Here is a 17,153-nt window from a genome sequence, read left to right as displayed (position 1 = left end):
TTGGAGGCCACATTTAAAAAACAGAAGAACTTTATCTAAACATGTGTTTACAAACTCTCACACAACTCCTGCAGTATAATCCAAGTCTCATTTATCCAGTTCTTAATCAGTTCTTCCTTAACACATGCATATTCCCTCAAACCTTACTATTGAAAATTAAGCGTAAAGTGAAACTTATCTATGCTCTCTTCGAAGCCGGACTCCAATACTATGTTTTAGCAAAAATACATGTGTTTGGTAAGTACCGAGCAAAAAAACTGGATGAATGAGACTTAAATTATACTGCACGAATAGTGTGAGTTTATAAGGATGTTTTAATATAGTCTTGCTTTTGTTAAATGTGGTCCCCAATCAATCTATATATTAATATGTCTGCCATTTTTTATGTAAGTATTTGAGAAAAACAAAGTTTTTTATGAATTCAAGGTAACATGGCATGACTAATTAATTTACAAATGGCCATTGTGTGGATGAAGCATTCCTTTAATGCAATGAATAGTCATGGCCAGTGTTAATGTGCTGTCCAGTGTCAGTGAGCTGACCTTGGCCTCTCCGTTGTGCATGGCTGTAGGGAGGAATCGATAGGGAAGATGGCTTTTGATCAGACGAGGGGATGTCAGCTCCTATGGAAACACAAAGCAAGTTACTTCTTATCAGTCCTGCAGAATGCTCTGGAACTGACAGGTGTGTCTTCTGCTCAAAAAGTTACATGCACAAAACACAGAGCTCCATTTCTTGGAAAATGTGATCAACTTTTACACTCAAGGAATATGGTTGGCCTTGGAGGCTTTCAGTGATATTTGGTAAAGAAAAAAAAAAAAACCTAATGAAACTCTAAAAAACAAAGATGTGATTCCACATTGTAAAAAGTACAGACAGAGTCAATAAATCAACTCCATTTAAAATCCAAATGGCAAGGATGATGTGTTTGAGAAGTTCAAGTTTGCTAATGTTGGCTCTGAATCTGTCTTGTATAGTTGTTCCATGCCTATACGTCTAATTTGTTCCCTGTTTTTTTGTTATACTGCAACATGCAATGTAAAAATTGCAGCCATAATGCTAACACTTATTTGTTTGTTTGTTTGTTTTCGACCTGAATGATTAATTTTGAAGGTGTATGGTATGGTAAATAACAAAAATGAAACCTATACCATAGGCTGACAGATGAGGTTAGACAGTAATCTCCATGGACTATGATGTTTGCGGATGACATTGTGATCTGTAGTGAGAGCAGGGAGTAGGTGGAGGAAAATCTTGAGAGGTGGAGGTATGCCCTGGAAAGGAGGGGGATGAAGGTTAGCCATAGCAAGACAGAATACATGTGTGTGAATGAGAAGGACCCTAGTGGAACAGTGAGGTTACAGGGAGTAGAAATGAAGAAAGTGGAGGATTTTGTACTTAGGGTCAACAGTCCAGATCAATGGAGAGTATGGAAAAGAAGTGAAGAAATGTGTGGTGAGACCAGTGATTGATTTGGTTTAGAGACAGTGGCACTGAGGAAAAGACAGGAGGCAGAGCTAGAGGTAGCAGAGATGAAGATGTTGAGGTTCTCTTTGGGAATGATGCTAAACCTAAAGCAGTTTTGATGATGAAACCTGTGTTTCCTGTGAACATGGAGGTTTGTTTTAAAAAGACTATGCCTATAACCTGTGGAAACTGACACATACAAAACAAGCCCCCAGGAACAGTGCCAGGCTTTGAAGCCTATTTAAAATAGTGGCCAAACCTTGGAATTACAACGTTTTTCATGTGATGCCCTGTACCCCAAAAAGGCTTTTTTTCTGATAGACTTACATTGTGAAAGAGACATCTGTAGATTAGTGGATAAATATTTTTGTAACATCAACACTTGGAAAATGACTCCTTTACTATCAGAATTTGATCCATTCAGTCCAATATTTTGAAAGTCTAGAAGACATGCACGATTAAATAATTTTAACATCATTCAAGTTAGCGAAGTGCTAAACCTGAACTTAGCCCCCACCCTGCTGTATGACCCCCCAAAAATGGAAACAGAGCGAAAGATCTGGGTAATTTCATACACAGGAGTCAAACTTTTTTGGCCTCATGCGACACTGAGCAACTTTCATAGGAATGAACGGGGCCCTGCCTCCAACGCTGTATCCAGTTTTGTTCATCCAAGGCCCAAAACTGACACTAGTGGGGTATCTAGAGTGTCACAGCTTGATGTGTGGGGGGCACTGTCCAAGCTGCCATACTTGACGAGTTGGGCACTGTTGCAGTCTTCTTAAAGAGGTACTCCAGTGATTCAGTATTACACTACTATACAGTTTGGGGACTTGTCAGAGTCAAAATTGAAGTCACAGAAGCTGAGATATCCTGACATTTATGCCTATGAATCAACCTTGAAACATAAAAAATAATCCTTCCCTGTGTGGTAAATGTTGACATCTTTAAAAGACCACCCCCTGGTTTGTAACTCTTTCTGTTATAAATATGTGGCTGAAGCTGTGATGGCATCATCAGGGATTCTGTTTATAAGAAAGAAAGCCTGTGCAGAGTCACAGAAGACACTATACAACTGCTGTTACAGTCCCCATCATTAGTCTTTTCAGACCTTTTCCCACACAATTCAAAGTGCTTCAACCGTTGCCCGTGTAGAGGGATTTTCTCCAAAAACCTGACACGTGTTAAACTTTTGCAATCTATGTTGCAATACAGATTGAACTGGAATAGACAGTCACATGTATGCTAATACTTTGTATGCTTCAGGGTAGACCAAAGAATTATTGCTGCAATTAAGAACTTTCCAGACTCATGGGTCAACAACTTTTGTTTGATCAAATCCAAAGATATAAATCATCCAACAGTGGCTTGGTATGTGATCAGCCTTTAAACCCCCTCCAAAGAAAATCAAGTTTTTAATTTGGATAACTTTTCCATACAGTGTCTTTTATGTGCTTCAAGATATATCAACAAAATAATTAGTCAACACCATGGCTGAACATTTTCCCCTTGGAACTTGGAATTTGGAACTGCAGTCAATTTATAACAGCCTCAAATACACAGCAAGAGTTTGTTATATCACAAACCTAAGGGACCAATTGCATCAGCTTATAGGGTGGGGCTTTCCATATCATTAGCCAAATGCTACGTCAAAATGAGGCGTATCACAGAAGATGCCAGGTGTACTATAGCTATGTAACATATTTTGCTAGTTAAGTTTACTATTACTTCAACTTGTCAGATGTGGAGCTCGAGACCTTTATTTAACTTTAGCAACACAATATTAACTGCTTGATAACGCAGTCAAGCCAAAAGCTCATGTTATCTATAACTTCTAACCTTGTAGTGAGCTATGAGTAGAGTTGAAGGTGAGCAGGTACGCTCATGGATAGATTACTGAATAGGCCCACCAGGCATAAGCCCAGGGGACCAAAGTGTCAGGGGCCTTTATCTGATAAATTTCACTCAAATTTACAAGTATCAACCAATAAGGGACTCAAAATGATCACAAAGAGATGCAGAGTAACTACAAAGAGACACAAAATGACTACAAAGAGAAACAAAACAATGCAAAAAGACACAAACTGACCTTTAAAGGAGCACAAAACAACAAATTAAGACATGAAAAGGGACTACAAAGAGACACAAAGACTACAAAGGGAAACAAAACGACCCAAACAGACACAAATATACCTCAAAGAGACACAAATTGGCCCCTTTTAATAAACACAAAACAACAACAAACTGACCTTTAAAGGAGCACAAAACACCAAATAAAGATATGAAAAGGAATTACACAGAGACATAAAACGACTGCAGAGAAACAAAACAACCCAAAAAGACACAAATATACCTCAGAGAGACACAAAACCACAAAAAGATGCAGAAAACTACAAAAAGATGCAAAACAACAACAAAAAAAAGGAAAATCCACCACAAAGTCTCTGTGTCTTATTCCTATATAGGAGAGGTGGTGGGGCCTTTTGCATTTCTGTGCCCAGGGGCCCACTGTCTCATAATCCACCCATGGGTAAGCCTGACCTGCAGGCTTGCGGCTGACAGGTGGGTGGAGATAGAGGCAGAGATACACTTGCAAATTCATAGATCTGCACAAATAAGATGAGACGAAGGTGTTGAGTGTTGGACTTTTTCAAGGAAAAACAACTTGTAAATATGTCATTTTGTTGAACAGAGATGAGTTTTTAGGGGTTTAATCAATGTCCAAGGAGGAACTTTAAATCAACCTTGCTTTTTCAACAGACAGTCCTTGTAATTACAAGAGAGGCTAGCATTGTTTTGATTGGGCTGTTGTAAAATTGAGATCAGCATCCTCTCATATTTCCCAAGTAAACAAGGTGTTGGTTTGTTCTCGTGCTGCTGAGCCCAGCAAAAGGCATACCCATGGTGACAATTCTTTATTCCACCAACTAGCAAACCTTAACCTAAAAGCCCCCACTGAGTCAGACCTCCTGCAGTCCAGAAATGACCATGCAGGCTAAAGAACTGAAGCACTGCTAACTTGATTTCAGCTTCATTACCTGTATGATGTCCAGGCCAGGTTGGGGGTATTCTAAGACAGGCAGCTGTTCATCAATGTTCATAAGGCCGATTTCATCTGGGTCTGCTCCCTGACTCACGAGATACACAACCTCCTGAAGAAGACTGGTGCCTAGAAGGTGAGAACCAGAGGTCAATCAGTCTGGGGATGTCAGAAGGAGAACAAGGGAAGTGAATGTACACAGGGGATGAACCTAGAAGAAATGTTAGCCATTAGTAATAAGGTGGTGATAATATGTCAGTGTTGTGTTATCTGCTTATTCTACTGTCCCCAAGTGCCCCCCCAAAAAATAGCAATGGTGGCTGCTACTCCACTGATTTAGTATTGCACTCCATTACAGGAAAAACGAACATTATCATTTTTGTTATTCAACACATTCTTCTTTCTTGTCGAAATGTGGTGCCTAAATTATCCATAGTGCAAATACGCCACTGAAAAATAAGCACTTGTTTATTTTTCCCACATTTTCAGCCGGCTTTGTCATTCAGTCCGAATCTTGCTGCTGTTACCAACAGTCACTTATCAAGTAAAAATACCAATCAATCAATCAATCAATCAATCAATTTTATTTATAAAGCCCAATATCACAAATCACAATTTGCCTCACAGGGCTTTACAGCATACCACATCCCTCTGTCCTTAGGACCCTCGCAGCAGATAAGGAAAAACTCCCCAAAAAAACCCTTTAACGGGGGAAAAAACGGTAGAAATAAAGGGGTTAATAAAGGGGTTTTTTTGGGGAGGTTTTCCTTATCCGCTGCGAGGGTCATAAGGACAGAGGGATGTTGTATGCTGTAAAGCCCTGTGAGGCAAATTGTGATTTGTGATATTGGGCTTTATAAATAAAATTGATTGATTGATTGATAGAAACCTCAGGAAGAGCAACTGAGGAGGGATCCCTCTTCCAGGACAGACAGAAGAACAGATCAGCATAATAAACTGACAGTAATACATATGACACAACGAGACAGAAAGAGAGAGAGACAGAGACAGAGACAGAGACAGAGAGAGATGCAGGTAACGACGGTAACGGTAATAGCTTACAACAACATTAATGAAAGTAATAATATTATAATTATGATTCAATCATAATTATAATCCCTGCATTAAAGTAGAGTCTTTCTCCGCATAATGCTGCTTTATTTGTTCCCATGCCAATATGTGGTGCCCCTGTGATAGAGTTTGTGTGTGCCAACATCCTGAACGCTTCTTTGGAAAAAACGGGAGTTTTAACAGTTGCCGGAATGCCCGGGGCAAGTAAAAATAGCCGGCGGGCCAGCAGACCATGTGCCCGAGCAGCACCGACTCGGACACACACACATACCGGACAGCCTCTCAGTCCTTACCCGCTAACGTTAGCTCATGTACAACACAGGTACCACACAGAAACTTTTACAAAGGGTCATAATGTGCTTCTAGTGACTGTCAAATCGCCAGCGAAAGATGTTTTAAATGCGGCCACGGAGAACAGCTGCCTGCTCTCATGGGACAAAGATCCTCTGAGAAGAAAGACGGTTCACTCTGCTCTGTCGCCAGGAACAAACTGGGAAGTAAAGATCCGCTCTGAAGAAGAGGGTTCACTTTGCTGCAGGGTTCAAAAAAACGTTGTTTTTGTTTGTTTGTTTTCTTTTAATAAATTGAACACACATTAAAGAACATACAAGATCCTGTAGAGAATTAATACATATAATACAATACAATAAACATTGTCAAATTAAATGAAGGAAGAGGATTTTTTTAAAGGCAAATAAAATATTGGGGATTTATATAAAAATATCCATAGAGACATATAAATAATTATATAATTAAAGATATGTAGGCTATGTTAGATGAATACTCCTGTCAGTAACCCTGACCACTGGCATTGGCAAAAGAACTGGAGTTGGTCCCCGAACGCTGCACTGTGGCTGCCTACTGCTCCCAGTGTATACAGTAGGATGGGTCAAATGCAGAGGTCAAATGTATGTAATGTGCTGAGAAAGGACAATAAAGAATAACTAGGAGATAACAAAAGAATAAAGAGATTTCAAAGACTTAAAAAATAAGGGACATGAATCAAAACAAGAAACACCCAGTTTTAATAAACTCAGTACTGTTTTTCAGCACATATATTGTTTTGTCTTCATTCAGTGTAGTTAGCACATATTGTTATTGCGCCATTGGTTTTGGCCTTGGTGCCCCACATTTTGGCCGTGATGCCCCAATAAATTTGTATTTATCAAAGGCCAAAGTGGCCTTGCCCTAAAAATATCTTAACTCCAGGCCTGTAATCGTGTATTTCCTCTTCTGTTTCTGTCCTCGGAGGGGCCAGTTGCAGTGTGCTGCTTTTTTATGTGCTGTTGCCTCCATCGGCTGATCGTCTCTGCCGACGTAAGATATAAGTCATGAGCGAAAATATGCACCACACAGCCAGAAAAAGAACCTCTTAGGCAGGGCAAGTAAGAATTTAGATGGGGCAAGTAGATTTGAGAAGTACTTGCCCGACAGGGCAAGTAGGAAAAAAACCTTAACGTCGGACCCTGACTAGATAGCAGGTGGCACCATATATAGTAGCCTCAGCTGTTAGTATGTGTGTTTGAATGGGTGAATGTGACATAGAGGGCTGTAGTTTCCCTGCGCAGCGCAGGGTGGTGCAGGGTGGCGAACCCCGCGCAGAGCTAGTTTCGAGCAGCGCAACCTGAGGCGCGCTCAGTTTGGTAGTTTGGCAGACCGAGGTGTGCTGAGATGGGTGTGGCGGCACAGCAGGGGGAGGTGTCGACAGATCCAGCTTGGTGCAGTGAACCAACTGAAACCACGTCTACTGTCAGTGCAGGGGGAGCGCAGCCGGTGTAAGCCGAAGTTTGGCTGACCGGCAGACAGTGCGCACACATCACCAAAACCTCACAGGCAGGTTTCCAGTATATCAGGCACATTAACAATGCAATAAATACCCACAAAAACCACTATTCAATGCAACTATCTGCAATCAGCACATAAATGTATCTTTATATCGACTGTCCCGTCACATCTGATGACAGATCAAAGGGGATTGGCACCATTTGGCACATTTGGCACGCGTAATGGAAACCCAACCTGATTTGATTAACACAGCTGCAAAGTAATGAGTTCACATCCCTCTCAGCCAGCCACAAACAGCCACAGCATCAGATAGGGAGTATATATTCAACATCTGTCATCTTAGAAAAGTCAAAAGAAAAGAAACCGAGTGAGACCGCGAGAGAGAAAGAGAGAGCGCGCGCGCACGAGAGAAACGCAACACTGATTTACAATTGTGATGACCTCCTCCCAGGCTATCTTTGCATCATCAGCCTGTGGAGGTCTGCTCACAGTTCCGTATATTCGGACACTGCGAGCTTGGACCTCCCAGACCAAAACATCAGTTTTCTCCTGGGAGAAGTTTGGCCATCTGACGCTGCTGCTCTCTTCTGCCATGGAGAATTGAGTAAACTCTCATTATGCCTTTGCGCAGCACATTTAAGGGCGAGGGGGGGGCTCATTTGATTGGTGTGATGTGTGTAAAACCCACTCCACGCCTTCTCTCCTCCCTCTTTCCGACTTGCGCTGGTAGGAGGGACGGAGGTGGGAAAGAGGAGTAGCTGCGCCAGGTGCACGGTGTGCCAAACTTGCAAAATCCGCCTGGCCACACCCAGTTGGCGAAGCGCAGGTGCGCTGCGCCCCCGCTTCGCCCGGTCTGCGAAACTAGAGCCCGTAGTGTTAAAGCGCTTTGAGTGGTCGGAAGACTAGAAAAATGCTATACAAGTGCAGTCCATTTACTTCAAATACATCAATCTGTACATTAGTAGCCATTTTCCAGTTCATTAAGTTTAACATATTTGTTGAATACTGAACTTGAATAATAGTGAAAGAACAATAGATTTTTCTCTATCTGAATTACATAAAGCACATGTATAGTGTATAGATATAGCTTTAGCTTAATTCCACTTTATTATTAATACAGTATTTACTACCTATCTGGCAGTTTGCATTAGATTATCTCCACCCTCAATCTCATCCAGATATGGTCACTTATGGCTCCAAAACTCCAACATGGCAAAGGCCAAAATGCTAAACCCAAAACTTCAGAGCGGGAGTCCACAAACTAGTGGATGATGTCACAGTAGCTATATACATTATTCTATACAGTGCATGATCTGGAGGCCACAGTTTTAAATTCAGCTGATAAGGTTTGGCTAAAATTGAGGAGCTGCTTCTGTCTGAGATTAAGGAGTGGTGGTTATAAACATAACTAAGAATTTTGGTGGTAAATCAAATACAGCTGGACCCTTTCATGCATCCAACATGCATCATAACCGGTACAAAAGAGAAATAAAAGTTTTCTTCAAGAGCAAGAGAGCTTTTTTAAGAAAATGACTAAAATCTTGGTGACATGGTTTATTGTTTTCACAGCCAGCATGTGGCCAGCCTGAGGTCAAACAAATAAACATCTTTAACCACAAAGCATGAACAGTCTGTCCTGTTTACGTCACACTTTTCTGCAGAATGCTGGCATGCTCTCAGGCTGACAGCCAGTGTTGTGCATGTTCACACTTTGCAAAAGCTAGCTCAAAGTTCAGTTCACACAGATTAAAATAAACTACTTCACATTGATAGTTCACTATTTCTTTTTTTTTTTAAAGATATTTTTTGGGACTTCTTAGCCTTTAATGTATAGGACAGGCAAGTGTGAAGGGAGAGAGAGGGGGAGTGGCATGCAGCAAAGGGCCACAGGCTGGAGTCGAACCCAGGCCGCTGCAGCAACAGCCTTGTACATGGGGTGCTTGTTCTACCACTAAGCCACCGGTGCCCCAATAGTTCACTATTTTAATTTGAACTGAGTTCATCCAGTCCCAAAAAGGTTAGCATTCTGATTTGCCACCCAAAAGTTCACAAGTATGGCTACATTGCACATCAATCCCTTCATATTATGGGCATCACATGAAGCACTCTATTGGTAGCCTATCTGTGTCACTTTAAGGGCACTGGTATTGGCAACCTACCTTTATTGTAATTTTTTAACAATACCCAGCCCAAATGAACATGCTCTTTCAGCACGATCATGCACATCACTGTTGATAGCTTATTAAAAACTAGGGATGTTGAACTGATTGTACTCTGAACAGTTACCATTCTCTTTGCTTAATAAAGCAGTGTCCTTCAGATCTCACATGGTGTTATGTGATAGCAGCATCCAGCCTTTATTTTGTAGCATTTTAATGTCGGACCCTGCTAGTTATAATTCACTCACACTCACCACCAGCCATTGGGAGCAATTTGGGATACTTTGACATGCTGACTGGAGGAGCCGGATATCGAACCACCGTATTCTGATTTGTGGACATTGGTGGCGCTCTACCTTTGAGCCACAGCCACCCCAAGTAGAGTTTTATTTTGTGTTCTATGGGATGGATTGCAGTATTATTCAGCTTCTGATCATTCCTGGGAAATTCCATATCCACAAATGGACATGGTCTGACTCCAAACCTTGCTTTCATCAGTTTATTGTTGAAATCAAGCAGTACGGCACCTTACTTACTGACATTTGAAAGGAAGTACATATATTAAACTCTGAAAGTTGCTGCTTGCTCCAGATTTGATCAGCTACAGACCCAATCACAATTTTTGTTTGTTAGAAAACCCCTGCGTCATGTACATAAAATCATATGCCGCTGAGCAAACACTGCCTTTAGTGATTAATGTATTCACCTTATTTTTCACGGAAACATGGAGGCAAAACAGAACGCAGCCAGCTTCCGTTTTTTTGTGCGACACTTCCGGTCCAGCACTCTTATCACTGTGTAAATGGGAATCGGCTTGTCGCTTACCTTGCTGAGTTTAGCTATATATGTGTATATATCACATTTTTCACATCACTATATCACCGTTTAGACTAATCTGATGTTTGTAAAGTCTATAAACACAATGATTGAACAAACATTACTATTTCTGTGTGCATGTTTAATAATTAACATGGTTATCGTAGATTAGCTGGGCTAACCGTTAGCTGTTAGCCATTAGCATTGTCTGTAATAACTCAATAAATGGTCTGTGAAAAAAATATTTTTTCCAGCGGATGTCTTAGTTACAACATGATTGAGCTTACTGGAGTAGTTTCATGTCGTATCCGACAATGGGAGGCTTTTAACGGATGACATCCTATGGCAAGCCGTTTTAACATTTAATCGCTGGATATTCATTACTGATATCTGCAACATAATTTTGCCTAGTCAAAACTCTTATTCAAGATAACTGTAATTAGATTTTGACTAGTCAAAACTCTAATTACAGATATCTGTAATTCAATTTTGACTAGTAAGATTCAAACTATTTTTGCCATTCATGTGTATGGGGTTTGTCATTATAGATATCTCCAATGTAGTTGCGGATATCTGCAATTCTTATTGCGGATATCTGTAACTGAATTGTGGATATCTGTAATTCCAGTTTGAGATATCTACAATTTAATTTTGACTAGTCATAATTCAAGTTCAAGATATCTTTAATTATCATCAGTTGAAGATATCTACATGGTCCTTTCTAGATATCTTGAATTGAGTTTCAGATAGTCAAAATGACGTAGATATCCTGAATTCGAATTATGACTAGTGAAAATGACGTTGTAGATATCTGCAGCTGAATTATTACTAGTCAAAACGACATTGTAGATATCTGTAACTGAATTATGACTAGTCAAAATGACGTTATAGATATCTTCAATTAAAATTCATACTGGTCACAATGACATTGCTAGTCAAAATGACGTTGTTGATATCTCAAACTGGAATTATAGATAGTCATAATGTAATTGTAGATATCTATAATGACAAACCCCATAAACTTGACTTTGACTAGTCAGAATGATGTCATAGATATCTGTAATTCAGTTTTGACTAGTCAGAATGATGTCATAGATATCTGTAATTCAGTTTTGACTAGTCAGAATGACGTTATAGATATCTCCAATTAAAATTCCTACTAGTCACAATGACATTACTACTAGTCAAAATGACATTGTTGATATCTATAATGGTAATTCCGGATAGTCAGACTTAGTGATTAAATGTTAAAACGGCTTGCCATAGACCTGTCAGCTGCAGCCACTGATGCTTTCTAGACATCGTGATTTCCCAAAACTGAATAAATACAACACATAGCAACACAAAACTGCTTTGCTAGCTCAATCATGTTGTAACGGCTGGATGGTTGATGCACACATGCTGACTCGAGTGCTATCAGAGCCGATCTGCACATCACTATGGCTTAATAATCAACTCAGTCAATAAAAACAACCCGTCCCATGTTAGGAGTGTATGTCGCTGACAGAAAGAAAGAAAGAAAAGGGAAAAAAAGATAGCAAAGCAGCGTACACCTCACATATTTATTTCTCACAGCTGAGCACACGTTTGGCTGGCATGCAGAAGCACCGTCTGTGTGTCTGTGTGTCGAGGGTGCGAGCCGCAGCTTCAGCTGCTCAGGTAGAGAGGCTGTGTAGCCCGGTGTGTTTTTTCGCTGATTCGGTTCTGCAGGTTCTCTGCTGGTACACTGGAGACGGGGATCAAGCAGTTTGTCTCACTCGGGATAGATTGTACTTTTTTGGTTCATAATTTATGATTGACGTGCAATTTATTCGCGTTTAGAGGGAATAAATTTCCATTATAATGGAAACGTGGGCACAGTTATCTATATAACATACACAGACTAACTAACTAACTGACTGACTAACATAAACAATTGAAAACTGAAAAAAATTAGCTTGCACTGTTAGCTCCGGTAAGGGAAAGCATGAGGGAAAGCGGCTGACCGGAAGTCAAGCACAAAAAAGACGGAAGTTGATCACTATTTACTTCCGTGTTTGAAAATAAGAAAAGGCCCACCTAAAAAAAATCAATATGAGTTTAATAGCACGCTATATCTAGAATATCTTTTAGAGATCAATTGCCAGTTGTCTACTATTGTTGTTATTAGAAAAGCATCATGGGGATTCAGTCTATAACTAGCCAGCTATTTATGCTCAGTTCAGCAACATGAGGTACATCAGTAATGTAGATACTTTAATTTCTGGCAGTCTGAGCAACAAACTACAACTTGCATTTTGTTGTGTAACCCTTTGTTGTAGAATGACAATAAATGAACCTTGAACCTTGGTTTGGTGAATGCCAATGTTACACCTGGGCATAATGCTAATTGTAAGGTTTGGAGGGGAAGGACTCATTTATGGTATGAGGCTGTTTTTAATGGTTTGGCCAAGGCTCCTTGGTTCCAATCAAGGGCACTGTCTTTTTAGACAATAGTGGCCTTTTACTTTTTCAGACTTGCAATGTTCCCATGATCAATGCCAGCTCCATAAAGAAATGGTTTGCTGTGGAAGAACTTGACTGGCCTGCACAGATTCCTGACCTCAACCCCATCCAATACCTTTGAGTTGAGCTGGAACGTAGACTGCGAGGCAGGCCTTATCACCCAACATCAGTGTTGGACCTTACTTAAAAAAAATAATGGTTATTATGGTTATTGTAAAAATGTGGAGCCTATACACCAAAAAAAAAAATTACATTTTGGCAACTAAAATATGCATCAGTTGTCTTCAGTCTAGCGCCCTTTCCTCTACATTTTGCCAAATCTCATTAGCAGAGGCTACAGTACAATAGGCTACAACAATAATAGTAATCATTTCACATCCATATATGGTTAGTCATATACACAGCTGTTATTCATTTATTTATTCAATGCAGTGGTATCGGATCAGTACCGGTACTCTGTATTGGCAAGTAAAGGTATCTGAATCAATATTGGAATGTTTCTAGGTCATACAATATGAAAGCAACATAGTTTTGGTGATGTAGTGTAGATACCTATTGGGACTATTAAACATTATTTACAGTGTTGTTGAATTTCAACGCTACATTTTTAAAAAAATATATATTTATATTATCTATCCTTTTTCAGAGTAATTCTCTGCTTTTGTTTCTAATTCTGCTCTTGGTGTCAATTGAAAACTTGAACATGTGAACAACAAAGTCACAGACTCATCATACTGTTTAAAGCTACACGATATTGCCAGGGACAGATTAAATAAGGAATGGTCAAAATTAATGCAGCAGAGACTGAGATATTCTGACGGGTACTCTACAGGGTCAAGTTCCAAAAAACAATAATTCCTACATATCCCATAATGCAATTAGTATGAGCTTTCATTAGGCTCTTCCTGCCTGGTTGTTGTTTGTTTGCTAGTAAGAATTTATAGTCCTGAAGTCCAAGCTGAGATAACCCGATGACATCATCGGGGTTATTTTCTCAGACATCAGAAAGCTCCTCCAGAGCCACAGAAGAAATTGTACTGTTATGGTGCACACAGGCTGAGTTGTATCCTCCATGGCTAGTGGTTATGTTGACATGTAGACATGTAGAATCGAGTACCTCTTTAAATTTGCATCATTTTCATTTTGCAAACCTCTGCTCTGCACAACAGTGCACAGCATGCAGCCAGAGCAGAGGATGCTCTCTCCTCAGTGTCTGTGCTTCAGGTTAGCCAGGTGTGTGTGTGTGTGTGTGTGTGTGTGTGTGTGTGTGTGTGTGCAATGCAGAGGTGTACAGCTTGACTGAGCGTATGGCTGATGTCAAAGCAGTCATAAATGCACTACCATCAACTGGTGAGCAACCCCAAACACGGTCACCCCCCTCGATTTATAGAACCCTGCAAATCTAATTGGCCAAAACTGTCACATGCAATCCAATGGCCTCACAGCTCTGCTGCATGCGTCCCAACCATGTGGCCTGCCATGTGCCTTCTTTCCCTCTGCACCAGAGGAGGACAGACAACAGGGAGCGGGGGGAGAGGAATTGGTTCATGTTTTTGACTGCTTCTCTCATGTGCACAAGAAACAGCAGTTCTTAACTGTTTGCATCAATGACTGTGTTTACAAGGTCTTTAGTATCCCGGTTTTGAGGCTTATCCCGGCTTTGAGCATATCCGGGATATGATGTTTACATGGAACACAGAGAAACCCGGTTATTCATATCCCTGTATACATGATAAATACCAGTAACCCGTTTTCTGATCACTGCATCCTATCTGCGCAGGCGTGTGTTTCGTCTTTTACGTCTTTTGTTTACAACAGATTGAGCGGGAAATGTGATATATTTATTATATTTAGAAGTAAGACAAAAATGAGACCTCTGTGGCTTCTAGCGGGCTTAGCGTTAGTAAATACTCACGTCGCATTACAGCTATGGCTCATCCACTTCATCTTCAGCAATGGGAGGAGAGAGCGACAACAAATATTGAATACGTCACCAACTTTGATAGGTATTTGGCTGTCACTGCCACCAAGCAGTACAAGGCAACAGTGGATGAAAATACGTAGCCGTGACTGGTGGGATAGGATCGTTCTCATGGAGTTTACAGATTCAGAGTGGAGAAAAAACTTCAGAATGAGTAGGGCATCCTTCAGCCGGCTGTGTGACGTAGTTGAACCATTCATGAAACCGGGATAAGGCGTATACATGCTCCAGTATCCCAGCTTCTATCGGAGTACTCCAGGTGGCAAAACCAGGTTTCTTGAAACCGGGAAAAGGGCATAACCCGGTTTCTGAATTCGGGATATGGTGTTTACATGCACAAACACAAAAACGGGATACTTAAAAAACCCAATCAAAACCGGGATACTAAAGACCTTGTAAACACAGTCACTGTTTTCACTCCACAGCGTCATCTTGGTAAATTGATATTTAAATGTCAAACATTCACATCACCAGGATTTAGAGTTTTTATGCAATAACATTACCATTGTATGCAGGAAGCTACAGAGTAACAGAGGAGAGGCCAGTTGCGTGCTGATTTGCCTGCAAGGATATTAAGTTCAGATCAAGCGTTATTTGTTTTTGTCTAGAAATTTGAGGGAACATTCCAGATCTTGCTGTGGCCAACTTATGAAAGCGAGTGTTCTTGGTGCTTGTGCCCAGGCTGATGTGATTCGTAGTTTTAGACCTGGTGAATCAGACGTCACTGATGATGAGCCTGAAAAATTAGCTTTGATGTCAGCCTACCATGCCCTGGAAATATCTGAGTCTGTCTTTGATTTATTATAAGTAATATGTGAGATTGCGTGTGTTCTCTGGTAATTTTATGAGCTGGCCGTGATGCAGGTCCTGATGTTGGTTAATATGGGTATTTGTATTAAAACTATGGAAACTACGGAATTTATAGAGTACATTTTGTTTGGAATCATTTACATGGCTATTTTTTAATTACTTGTAAAGATTTGGGTGTAATGTTCATGTGTACAGTTCAGTTCCTGTGTTCTGTTATGAAACTGCCTCCAAACCGCAAATTGGATCAAACAATAAGCTTGTTTGACATCTAGGCAAGCACAACATATTGGTGAGATGTGGGAGATATGTGTGTCAGCTTCTCTCCATACAGTACATCCCTGTCTGTGTGGATTCACAAAGGCATTTATGTGTAGTTATGTGTGCTAGTAACAACGCTGACAGGGAAATTAAATGCATGTAATATAGCATGTATCCTTATACAATGGTTTGTATTATACCTTACGAAAATGCACATACAATAGTTCCTATGGTATCTAATGAATTATCACCCCACAAATGCCATTGTCATGCTATGTACTTAATGTAAAATCATGTACTCAGCACAAAGTTACGTAGCCTAGGTTTAGGCAAGTAAAGTCATGTAAGTTAGGGTTAGGAAAAGAAACATGGTTTGACATTTGTCATGTTTGAACTTCAAGTCAAGTTAAGTAGGTTCAATTTAGGCAAGTAAAGTTATGTAGGTTAGGTTTAGACAAGTGAAGTTAAGTAGGTAAGGTTAAGGCGAGTGAAGTTGAGTAGATTAGGTTTAGGCATGTAAAGTTACATAGGATAGGTTAAGTAATGTTACGTACGTTAGGTTTAGGCAAATGAAGTTAAGTAGGTTGGGCTAAGGAAAAGAAACATGGTTGGACACTGTCATGTTTGAACTTCAAGCTAATCAGCTCCGATTTAGGCGAGTGAAGTTATGTAGGTTAGGTATAGACAGATGAAGTAATGTAGGTTAGGGTCAGACAAGTAAAGTTACGTAGGTTTGGTTTAGGAAAGTAAAGTTATGTAAGTTAGGGTTAGGAAAACAAACATGCTTGGTGTCCTCATGATACGTACTTAATGTCAAGTTACTTAGGTTAGGTTTAGGCAAGTGAAGTCCACCACCTCAACCTGTCTCCTTAACTAAAGTTTTGCTCTTTATACTGTGTCCTTACTCCCGTCAGTGCATTGGTCATGTGATTGCAGCCCCACTGATTACATGTTCGTGGTTACGTAGTACGAATTACTGGCTCATGATTTGTGTTTTATATAGTAATTCTGGTGCATTCGTTTAAGGTTTGCTCACGATATGGTTTTTAGCATCAAATATAATGCTAACAAAAGTAATATTATGATTGTTAGAAGTAAAGAAGACAGAAAATTAGAATTTCCTGAATTCCTCTTATTAGATATTGTTCTTAAAGTGTGTCATGAGATTATATATCACGGCCATCATATTATCAATGATTTATCTGATGATAAAGACATCCACAAACAGTGCCATAAGTTATATGTGCATTTGAGCTAATATGCTTGCTCATAAATTCAGTTT

The 17,153-nt window shown here is 40.1% G+C and overlaps 1 protein-coding gene across 1 annotated transcript in view; it reads right to left on the bottom strand.

Annotated features, from left to right (window-relative positions):
- Positions 1-17,153, bottom strand: part of sult4a1 (sulfotransferase family 4A, member 1) — a 45,570-nt gene that overhangs the window by 24,456 nt on the left and 3,961 nt on the right. Inside the window, exons 2-3 of the mRNA XM_033614829.2 lie at positions 4,506-4,636; positions 543-623 (exon numbers count right to left, since the gene is read on the bottom strand). Coding sequence (XP_033470720.1) covers positions 543-623; positions 4,506-4,636 — 212 coding nt within the window. The remainder of the gene's footprint in view (positions 1-542; positions 624-4,505; positions 4,637-17,153) is intronic.

This window comes from Epinephelus lanceolatus, chromosome 23, assembly GCF_041903045.1.
Source record: "Epinephelus lanceolatus isolate andai-2023 chromosome 23, ASM4190304v1, whole genome shotgun sequence".
Taxonomy (NCBI): Eukaryota; Metazoa; Chordata; class Actinopteri; order Perciformes; family Serranidae; genus Epinephelus; species Epinephelus lanceolatus.
The sequence above is the reverse complement of the archived record's forward strand: the minus strand, read 5'-3'. Positions and strand labels throughout refer to the sequence as shown.